At 35.3% G+C, this 12,383-nt stretch overlaps 1 protein-coding gene across 7 annotated transcripts in view; it reads right to left on the reverse strand.

The window, feature by feature from the left end:
* Positions 1–12,383, reverse strand: part of PPFIA2 (PTPRF interacting protein alpha 2) — a 472,979-nt gene that overhangs the window by 134,913 nt on the left and 325,683 nt on the right. For all 7 annotated transcript variants that reach the window (XM_029205874.1, XM_029205875.1, XM_029205877.1 and 4 more), the window contains one exon: positions 11,358–11,474. In XM_029205874.1, coding sequence (XP_029061707.1) covers positions 11,358–11,474 — 117 coding nt within the window. The remainder of the gene's footprint in view (positions 1–11,357; positions 11,475–12,383) is intronic.

The following is a 12,383-nucleotide window of genomic DNA, read 5'->3' on the forward strand; positions in this document are numbered from 1 at the left end:
GATGATATATCATTGTAGTTTTGATTTGCATTTCTCTAATGATTAATGATGTTGAGAGACTCAATTGCTCTCCATTTAATTATGAAGTTCAGTGTTATTTCAAATTCTCTCACAGACTAAGACAATTGACTACATCAGAAAGGGCTCCAAGAGTTCACAAGGAGAACTTACCACGAGGGAAGTAAGAGTCTGGACTGAGACCTGAGTTCACTATCCAATGTCAGTAGGTTCCAGCTTGGTGTGTGGCTAAGACTGGAAAAACCTTCCTGGCTCAGTCATCTTGATGCATTTGGGAACTTAAGTGTGAAACTAAGCCTCAGTCTGGTATAACTTGGAGAAAGGAAAACCTCTGAAGAACCACTCAGTTAGGGAATGACACTACTGTTAGTGGAACTTGAAAACCAGGCCAGTGATTGGTATGGAATGGTTTCATTTAGCTCGTATGTCAGTGGGTTATTGCAATAGTACGTGAGTGGCATTTGATTTTGAGGGGCCACCGATTTTGAAGTGATACTTTGAAGACTATAAAGTCAAGCATACCATTCTGACCCATGCTATTCCACACTATACTGAACCAATATATAAGAAATAAAGTCCAACAATCTGTAATACTTCTATGTGAAAAATTAAACAATTTTATAGAACATAAAACAATACATAAATAAATGGAGACTCAAACCATATTACAGATGGTAAGACAATATATCATAGAAGTGACTATTCTCCCCAAATTAATTAATATATTTAAGCAATTTCAGTGAAAATATCAATAGGGTTTTAAAATGGGAATTCGAAAGCTGATATTATAATTAAACTCTATGGAGTTTATTCTTAGCTGGGGTGACAGACTATAAATTATAGACATTATAAATAAATGAATCATACTTTATTTTAGAATATAAGAATATATTGATGACATTTGAACAAAGGCTTGATGGAAGTGAGGATAGCCACGCAGATATCTGGAAGAAGGGCATTCTAGACAGAAGGAAGAGCAAGTCGGAAGTCAACAGGAGGCCAGTGTGGCTGGGGTGATGGTGGAGATGAAGTCATAGAATGAGGAAAGTCAAATCATGCAGAGCCTCGTGTAAATGGGAAACACTTGCAGAGTTTTGAGCATATGATTGACAGGTTCAGATTTATGTTTTAAAGCATCACTCTGATTCATGTCATGTTAAAAATAGACAATAAGGGCCCACAAGAGAAGCAGAGAGACTTGGAAGGAGGTGATTACAATAATCCAGGTGAGAGATGATAGTGGTTTAGAGCAGAGTGCTTAGTGGAAGTGGTGAGAAGTGGCAGATTCTGGATATATTTTGAAAGTAGAGCAAATAGAATTTCTTTACAGTTTGATGTGGGGTGTGAGACACAGGGAGGACTTGAGGATAACTCCAAATTCTTTAGATTGAACAACTGGAAAGGTGAGATTTCCATCATTTGAGATGGAGAAGATGCAGGGAGTTTTGGAGGGGAATATAAAAAGGTAAGGTTTTTGACATTTTAAGGTTTAGTGACTTTTAGATACACATGTGGAGATGACAGATGTTCAATAGGCAGTTGGATATATATACTTGGTTGTAGGGTCTGTAGAGGTAAAGATTTGTAAGTCATTAGCATATGGACAGCATTTAAGGCTATGAGGCTGATTGAAATCACTGAGAGAAAAGATGGAGAACTGAGCCCCGGGTCACCTCAACATTAAGAATTTAAGAAGAAAACAGGCAATATAGCCAATATTTTATAGTAACTCTAAATGGAGTATAATCTATAAAAATACTGAACTACTATGTTGTACACCTAAAACTAATACAATATTGTAAATCAACTATACCTTAATAAACAAACAAACAAGTATTAGAGCAAGGTCTGACCATGAGAATGTAAACTTTCGGGAATTTGAAAAAATCTTGGAAAGTATATAGGAGCTTCCATTGGATGGGGATAGGAGTTTAAAGCAAATTTAACGTAACTCTCAGGATAAAATAATCTCACTGGACATAAAGTACATATCTAGATGCTTAACAAAAAGAAGTCAGGAAGAAGAATATGATCCAAGAAAAGAGACTGAGCCACTGGTGAGGGAAGAGAAAAACAGAGAGTGAAGTTTCCTATACTGCAAGTGAAAAATAAAGGCGAATCTAAAAAGAAAAAAGAAAAAGGTGAACAACTATGACATCAACTCAAGAAGGGCTGAGAATTGGCCACTGTATTTAGCAATATAAAATTAGTGATGATGGTAACAGGAGAGGTTTCTGTGTAGTGGTGGAGCAAAGACCTTCCTGGAATAAGTTTACAAAGAAAGCACAGAAAGCAACAGGGGACAGTGAGTAGATGACCCTTTCGAAGAGCTTTGCTGCACAGGGGAGTGGAAAATAGAGCAATAGCTGATGGTATAAGTAGGACCAAAAGAGAATTTCTTTTAAGTTGGAAGAGCTTTGTATGTTATAGGAATGGGATGGATGAAGAAAAAAACTGATGGCAAAGGAGAGCACAGTAAGAACTGCTGGAGCAGTACACTTGACTAGATGACTGTGGAGACATCACACGGTGTAACTCACGGGTGTAACAAAGTTTTTTATGTCTAAGGTTTTTTTTGATTTTTTAAAAGACTCATGCTCAGCCTAATAAGCTCTTTCATGCTTTTAGACATCTGGACAGATTTAAGACTTTGCTTGAAGTAAATACTCTTATATTTTGAAATCCATGAAATCAGGTAGTTTATATGCCACCTTTTTCACCCATGTTCACTTTTAATATTTGTATACTTGTTACACTATTTATCTCGGCTCATCCTGCTCACAAGCTGTGTGACTTTGAGCCAGTAATCTTTGCTCTACAAACATCACAGGGTTATTGCAGGAATCCAATGAAACAACTATGTAAAAGTACTTTTGGCAAATGTAAAGGGCTTTGTACAAGTTATTTATCTTGTTCTCATTGGCATGTAGCCCTTTTGTTAATGAGGTTTACAGACAGCTTTGAAGAACAGTCTGCCTGTCTTTGAAAGGCCAGAGCCAGCATTAAGGAATATTTTTCAGAGTACTCATTTTGGCACGTGCAATTCTCCCGCAAATAAAGGGAATTTCTGGTTATACAAGTTTAGGAAACACTGTGTACTATGTTTCCTCTTGGGCAATTTTAATAAATTTTAATAAATAGTACAGTAAAGATAACAGTTCAAAATTGTATAGCATTATATATATTAATATTCTTGTCCTGAGAAATCTCTTTTTTGGGGGGAGTGGGTTCTGTAAAACATCCATTAAATTTCTGGGGAACTCGTGCTTCATGAGAAATGTTAAGATGGATAAACTCTACCAAAGTGAAAAATAAAATTAGGCCAATTGCAGAACATCTGAATGATAGACTTAAAAATTCTCCTGGATTGGCTTAAAGACCAGACAAAGCAATGAAGAGGGAAGGAAAGTATTTGTTCTTCTCTATATCCATATAAGAAAGCAGAGTCCCTGTCACAGATTAGACACTCAAATTATGCCAAAAGGACAGAGATAAATGAACAAACTTTCTGTCAAACCCTTGTGAATCACTCAGCCTTTTAAAGTCTGAAACTATCCTACTTCAGCAAAAAATTGTTTTTTCTGCTTCTCTCGAATCTGGGCTAATAATATAAATGATACTAAATTTGTTATTAAAGATAGAGGAGTCAGGGCTTCCCTGGTGGCGCAGTAGTTAAGAATCTGCCTGCCAATGCAGGGGACACGGGTTTGAGCCCTGGTTCGGGAAGATCCCACATGCCACGGAGCAACTAAGTCCGTGCGCTACAACTACTGAGCCTGCGCTCTAGAGCCCGCGAGCCACAACTACTGAGCCCATGTGCCACAACTACTGAAGCCCGGGTACCTAGAGCCCATGCTCCACAACAAGAGAAGCCACCACGATGAGAAGCCCGCGCGCCCCTGCTTGCTGCAACTAGAGAAAGCCCGCGTGCAGCAACAAAAGACCCAACGCAGCCAAAATAAATTAAAAAAAAAAAAAAAAATAGAGGAGTCAATTCCACTTTCACTTCCCACCTATTAAAAGAATAGTGAAAGCATAAAAATCCAGTCACTGCATTCAGAGAGAGATTTGTTTTGAACTTAGTAAATTCCCATACAACATTAGATGATTTTTACTTCTTATTTTTGCCATTGTATATAAAAGATGACTTTTGGTCATAATCTTCCTATCCTATAAAATTGATACTCAATTCCTATAAAATTGATACAGTCTAACTTCCTGTGCATATGGATGAACCATGAAACAGCCTAACCTTGCCTCTTCTGGGCCCTTTTCTAGCCAATCGTAGTCCTCTAGGCCACTCCTGCCTCGTATATCGAGGGCTACACTTGGACCTTCTTTTTCCTAGGAGGTGTGCCAATCCCCAAATGGCAAATTCATAAACCCCATAGTTCTGTTTGGTTTCATTGCTTGAAAATTCAATTGATGAATTAAAAGAGAAGTATACACTTTATTATCATGTCATTATGAGAAATTAGATAACTATATAGGGGATCAACACACAGAAGAAAATATTCTGTTAGGGCTATTCAGATGTAAAAAAATTCAAATGATAATTATCTTTGATACAGAGAATAAATTGGGGCTTAATCAATAATGCATAAAATAAGCCACAATTAACAAAGAACTGAATTTTTGGATGAACAGTTACTGGCAGTAGTTGACATGGAGTGAAGAAGGCATATAAAAATGGGCAAAATACAGTTAATAACTGGACACATCCCTATGGATGAGGGCTTTCAGCTGGAACAGAGCAGAGATCTTTGAAAGAATAGCATTTGTGATAAATGGTACCTTATAGTATTTTTAAATAGATATGTGGTATGTTCATAAGCCAAACATTTAAATATACAGCTAACAGGTCTGTATGAGACTGTGTAGAATCTGTATATTATGGTATTTCATAATATGGCCCAATAGCATGAGGAAATGAAGGTCTTTTGTCATTACTGAGGTGCATATTGCTCACATAGTTATATTAACTTTTTCTAAGTGCCCGTTTTTGTCCTTGGTGGTTCAGTCTAAAACAGCCTTGTATCACTAAAAATCCACAAAACCCTTAATTTTGGTAAAGGCACATCCCATATTTCATCTTTTATAAAACTTCAGCTCAGTGTCCTTCATGTACAGAATGCAACCATTAGACAATAACTAGATTTTCTGATCTCAGAATTATTCTTGCCACCGATTCTTCATTTTGTTTTACATGTTTTTGGCCAAGTTCTTCTGCCTATCTGGCATGAATTAAAGAACTGAAAAAATGCAAACAAAAATATATTTCTGATTTTATACTTATTCAGCCTGCATATTTACATATTACCCAATTATTATGCTGCATTTTATTAATTTAAAGAACAGTCACAAATTAATGTCAAATTCTAAGAGGAGAGAATAACGAGAGCAACACTTTTGAAAAGGGAAGCATCAGCTCGGTTCGTTCAGAGTACCTAAGTTCAAAGTGGGGTGACAAGCAGAGAAGCTTGAGAGGTGAGAAGAGGCCAGCCAGTTTGGAAAGGACCTCCCATGACGTGCCAAGGATGTGCTGTTGTGTGATCACTGGAAAGATCAGCCACCTGTAGCTCTGGGAAGAACTACGGTAATTCCTCAGTCACAAATGAACAAAAAATATCAAAATGTATTGCATATAGTAAAGTGTAACTATTCTTTTGTGAAAATTCAGTTTCAGTTTTACACCCTCATGCACACAGATGTATACATACACATGCATACATACGTGCGTGTGTGCATGCGTAGTAAAATGTTGCAACTAAATCATATTTCTTACAGTGGGTAGCAGACAGGTGGGTCCTTAGTGTTTGTGGAGCCCAAGGCAAACGAGCAAAGAGAGGCCTACATGCCATAACTCCAAATATGTAACAATTATAAATCAAGCTAACAAACTGTCAAATAAAAATATGTCCTACTATCTTCCTTGAAATAATACCTTCACACTGGCTTTTAGGCCAGAATGAATAATTCTCAGACTCCTTGAAGTTCCACACCAGAACTTAGTTACCCAGATATGGCCCTGAACTGTAGCCTGCTCTCCTTCTCTTCTCAGCCTCAGCTCCTTCCAGAATACCGGTCTGCTTTACCTGTATATATGTGGATACCTCAGTCAGCACTTTCAAACTCCGTGGGACCCAAAAAACAGGTATCCCTTGGTCTCTTCTTAGGTCCAGGGATGGGTGCACTGGAGGGCGGGCAGGGACAGATGTTGCTCCTAGGAACAAGCTCATAAAGGCCCTGAAGGCTAAGGTCTGTTTGGTCAGAAAGTCTGGGTTGCCAGGAGCTTGGCATGTGGTCAAAAAGGGGTGCTGGTGTGGCTCACACCTGTGCAGTTTCCCCTGGTCCCATGGACTCTTCATCCTTAGGGAGAGGCACAGAGGGCCAGAGATAGACCTGCTAAATTGTGGACCCCTCTTCCCCAGGTTTAAAAGCCATACTCATAGTAGTTAAAATTTTTAAATGCTACTGCCTTGGAGCATCTGTTCAGAGTAAAAAAATATAATAGAGATTTTTGGGAAAAAAAGTAAGGACTTAAAAAACAATCATACTCAAGTAGAATAAAATAATCAACTCTAGACAAATAAATATGTGTAATTATGAAAGACTAAAAGATCAGAAAAAAATAAGGTTGAATTAGAATGAATTTTCAAAAATCAATAATAACACCTAGAGAAAGCATCCTGGCATGAAGGAACATGACAGTACAAAGGAGGTGAGAACACCGGGGTTCTCGTTCTGCTCTGGACAAATAAGTCATTTAGTTTTTCTAAGTAGGCATCAATTTCATTGTCTGTAAAATTAAGAAAAGGAAAAAAAGTCTCTAACTGCTTCTGAAGCATTATATGTGAAAAAATGATAAATGGACATAAAATTGTAGTGCAAATGATTTTTTTAAAAGTATCTAATCAAGATGCTTCCATGTTTAAAACACTTCTATGTTTTCCCATTGCTCTGAAAATAAAATTGGACTCCTTAATACAGCTGACAAGAACTTAAATGATCTGGCCCCTGCTCAGTGCCCCTGTGTGGCCTGTCTCCTGCTTCTCCCTCTCCTGACAGCTAGACTACATTACCCTGCCATCCTTTCTTCCCAAGAATGTGCCAAGAAGCTCTTTCCCACTGTCGGTGCATTTGCACTTAGTGTTTCCTTTGTTTCAAAAACTCTAAGCTTTTCCATTAACTCTCTGTATTCTTTTGGGTTCTGGTTCAAACTCCACCTCCTGAAAAGCTCTTCAGTGCCATGTCTACCTATCCTCCCCACCCACCTCACACCTGCCCCTTGATCACACTCACTCCCTTTTACATGTATGTGCTTATTGTCTGTGCCCTCATCTGCCCTATTCATTAGCGTCCAAACCACTCAGAACAGGACAAATTTCCCAGCACTTCAGTAAGGTCACCGCTAAATATTTATTGAAAAATGAATGGCCATGAGAACACAATATTAATAAATATTATAACCATACTGTTTACTGCTTGTAATCAATGTGTCAAGAATTTTGTCATTCATAGTCAGTGTTTCTACTCTTTACAACGAAGCTACCAGTTAGGCATGACTATTTACCTGTAACTGATACTCAGGGAAGTTACAGAGTAAGGACACCCAGGTAGTTATTGGCAGAGATGGGATTTGAATCCAGGTCTACTGACTTCAAACAAGTCACTGTTCCACACTGTCTCTCTGACACTTCCTGTCACAATTAATGTATCTCTCCTTTAAACTCTAGTATCATTTTTGACACCACTTTATTCATAATGTTTTGCAATATTAATTTGGGCAGATTATTTTCACTGCATATTATTTTCACTCCTGCAAATTTTACAGGGAATGTCTTCTGAATCTCAACCGCTGTCTAACATACTACTTACCCACATTACTTAGCAAACATTTGCAGCTGGAAAAAATAACTGGAAGTACAGAATATATGAGCCAGGAGCATTACTATCTCTTTTACAAGAGAAGCATGCTTATTAAAATTTATTTTTCACAAGTTAACTCCTCTCTGGAAAGCAGCAGGAAGAAAGTTATGGATCCTAGCCCTGAACTTTTAATGAGGTAAAATTTAGTATTCTGAAAAATTTTTTATTATCCCGTGAATAATTATGTTCTTCTAGAACACCTGATTAAATCCATGGCACACAGAAACAAAATTGTTTCAGTTAAGCTTATTTTTTTTCTTTTCATTTTTGTTTTCAAAATGTTGGTAGTAATTACACAACTTTTCTATGAGTAGTAGGCCTGTTTCAGAGTGTGCTTTTATGAGACTATTTTTATCAACTATTTTGTCAACAGAGTTTTCAAGCCACTGCCGTAAAACCTCTCCTGTTGGCTAATAACCCACCCTGACTATGTAATTTAAGTAACTTTACTGCCCTAAACAAAGGGCGATCCTTGTGACTAGGATTTGCAAGTCACTTTCTGACAGCTCCACAGCACCTGACAATAGTTTCATGTTTCCTCCCCAACAACCCCTTTGCAGTTTATACACTAATACTACAGTCATCCTACGCTGATAACCTTCGCTACATAGACACTCCCCAAAATAATATTCTCTTTTCCTTTGTTTTAATATACCTTTTAAACACTTGTTACTGAAAAATTAAGTGTTAGGATTTAAATTACAATCCTATAACACTTGTTATTCAATGGTCTTAACATACCTTAAATAATCCTGTTAAAGGGGATAATTTCAAAAAGATGATTTATAATGTTCAGGTGCATAATTTAGCAGTATTTATAAAGGGATGATAAAAATAATAATTAGGATATTATTTCAGCTTTTATCAAAAAATGTCAGCAGTTAGAAGACGAATAAATTCTGGGGATCTAATGTACAGCATGGTGACCATAGTTAATATTGTATACTTGAAAGTTGGTAAGAAAGTAAATCTTAAATGTTCTCACCACACACACACACACACACACACACACACACACACACGGTGATGAACTAATCTTATCATGATAATCATTTTACAATATATACTTATACAAAATCATCACACTGTATACCTTAACTTTACACAATTTGTAGAGCAAACATCACATTGCACACCTGAAACTTATATAATCTTATATGTCAGTTATATCTCAATAAAGTTGAAAACAAAGGAAATATCAGGCAAAGAAATATGATATAAATAAAACGTTTAAAGTGCTTTCTTGAATCATCTAAGGAGTAATATGAATTAAAGCACAGTTTATTTATTTTTAAAATTAAAAAAATATATGACATACACTTTAGGATTACATTGCAGGATAGGGGCATGATATTTTTAAAAATACTAGTATATCATTATTTCAAAGCATTTGGAAATCACTCTTCCTACAATTCTGGGAAATTAAAAAAAAGTATGCCGATAATTACAATGTTTAAAAATCTTTAGTTACATCTATAAAAAAGTGTGAGTGAGTTAGCAATGGCACAGAATTTCTCTTCCACGCTGGCTGAAATGCCTTCACCGAGAACTGGAAGGCAAAGAAAGTTAAAGACAAGTACTTTAAGTCTTCAAGTACTCAGAAACCTCCACGTATATACCACTATCTGTTGAGTCCAATAGAGACAAACATCACTTATTCGCAGGTCCTCATCCTAATACTGTAATCAGATTCTGAAAATTAATCTGACATGAAGTGTCTTATATTCTATAATGCCTAGATATTTAGGGGTTATACCTTAAAAAAATAATATTTGAACAAAACTACATGTATGAGCGCACCACTCCCCAGAAGTACTAGAGGAATGCTTTAAGCACCAAATGGTTTGTTATCGAAGAGACAAGATCTTAAGTTCTTTATGCCTCTGAAAGCATATTTCTTTAATTTTCATCCAGATAAGCATAATATGGCATCACTATATTTTGAAGACTTCTAAGAAAAAGACTAGATGACCATAAAGTCCATTTTCACACTCAAACCAATGTCATTCTGTAATTCTCTGAGGAAAGGTATAGCACTGTATTACTGATGACATAATTAAAATGAAACAGTAATAGTAAAATGACATGTTAGTTTCCTAAACTGAGGATTGTGTGCAAATGCCCTATTCTAAAGAGCTTGGTGGTTTATTTACTGAATTAATGTCAGTTTACTTATCTGAAGAAAAGAGAAATAAGTTTTATTCAAATTTGAAATATAGCTCATGAAATCTAGCTGTCAGATTGTAGCTTATTGTTAATACCTACCTTAAGATTTCTATAAAATACATTGATAAAGGCTAAAATAGTAAAGCCTTTAATGAAGAGTTGTTTGCTTCTCAGCCACCAGAATTGATGGCGGTCTCAGGAAATGTCTGGTTTACTTGGCTTCTTTTGCTTTTACAGTTGAAGGAGGAAACATAAGAAGCCCCTCCATTTGTTTCACCTGGATAAATGAGGAAGTGCTCAATTTATTATGATAAGAAGTCTAGTGCTATTTGTTTTGTGGTACAGTCACTTGCTTCTTAATCGCTATGTTTTAAAACCTCCTGATATTCACAATGACACCAATTTAGCTACCTGATTTATGAGGTCTTGATGATTAAGGAGCTCAAGCATCCAGGGCTATAACTTGCAAATATCCAGGAGATGGTCTAAGTCTCATGCACAGGATGTGCAAATGCCTATGTAATCTTAATCTGATTCCAGACCTACCAGCAACTGACCTTTCTCTTGTGCTGGGAACAAGTGGTTCAGCACAGAAAAGCGCCAAACAGACTGTTGGTTTCCTTGGCCTGGGTCTATGCCCCACCCGAAAGGAAAATCAATTTCTTCTAAAAAACAGTAAAAGTCTAATGACTTCAGATATCTTTCAATGTAAATTTTCATCAACTGGAGTACTGCTGTAGTCTTATCAAACACATGGAAAATAAGTCAAATAAGATATTATAAAAAAGTTTTTGCAGCGATAAGCCACAGATTAGTCACGAATTTTACATAATATCGCTTATAAATCAAAATTATTGTTACTGTATTTTAAACAGTCCTGGATATAGATTATTAATATATCTATAGAGATATATAGATATATTTAGATATTTATTCAATTTATAATTTATTCAATTATAGATATGTTCAAACAGATATGTAATTAAATTCTTTTTAAGAGAATCAAGTTAATAGCAAGTAATGAGAAATTCAAATATATATATGTGCATAAATCCACACATATATTATTTTTGAGAGAATCAAATTAGGAGCAATTAATGATAAAGGAAATAATAATGCACTTTTGATCAACAAGTCAAAACACAGTAATGTTTATTACATGAATTACACAAATACTTCATACTCCTGTCAAACGATACAGCAAATAAACACTTCCACATAAGAGCATGTCATATGTGTCATACCTTTTCATGGACTTTCTGGCCAGGTTCCATCCCTTCAAGATGTTCTGACTCTGTGGATCCCTCACTTGATGCCATTTTTCTTTGTATATGAACATTTTGTTCACGCAAGGCAACAATCTGCAAAATAAAAGCACTATGCCTTTAAAATCTAAAATAGAGCATGAAGTATAAGAAAACTGAGTTTACATGAATGTGGCTAAGTAATGAATACAAACATATAGAAAATAAACATTAAATTTTACTCATATTATAAGTTCAAGAATATTTCTAAAATTTAAGCTAGCATTTCAAATAATATTTATAATATTTATAGGAATGTGAAATTAAGAAAATATTTTCTAGTTGGAAAATGTATCTATCTAGCTTGAGATGTTTTTAAATCAGTGGCATGATACATGTGTTATTAATTCAGAAATTACTTTTTAATTTAACTTATGAAATGTAATAAAATTTGTATTGGTCTGAATTTTTAAAGTATGAAAGAAAGATAAATCAGAAAATTGACAACTAAAAACTTATTATGAGCACATTCATCTTCCCTAAGAGACAGCACATCTGCAATTTTAAAACAAGCAAATAAAGAAGCTAGACTTAAACAATTTGTGCTACTATAATGAGCATTTAAAATTAAATTGGTCTCATTGTCATTATTTTAACGGCCATTATTTTAGTAATTCTAGTCCAAATATAGTTAATTTACAGAAAAAAAATTCTCAGAAGGCAATTAATTCTTGCAAAATTTTAGCTCAATTTATACCCATGATACTTTGAACTTAGAAACAGATTCTCAGATAGTTGTAGTTTAAGTGATCTTAATAATATACAGAGTGGAAAATCACATCCTAGCATTTTTAAAATATATTTGCTATTTATACATATTATTTCGAAAATATTTTACATTATATTAATACCATAAATTATTTGTTTCTTGGCAAGTTTTATTATAGTATCAACTCAGATATTGAGTCAGTATTGGTTCTAGGGGAAATCAATGTCCATAGTATTTAGCACATATTAAGCATATAA

Source organism: Monodon monoceros, unplaced genomic scaffold, assembly GCF_005190385.1.
Source record: "Monodon monoceros isolate NGI ecotype Baffin Bay Population unplaced genomic scaffold, NGI_Narwhal_1 Super_Scaffold_6, whole genome shotgun sequence".
NCBI lineage: Eukaryota > Metazoa > Chordata > Mammalia > Artiodactyla > Monodontidae > Monodon > Monodon monoceros.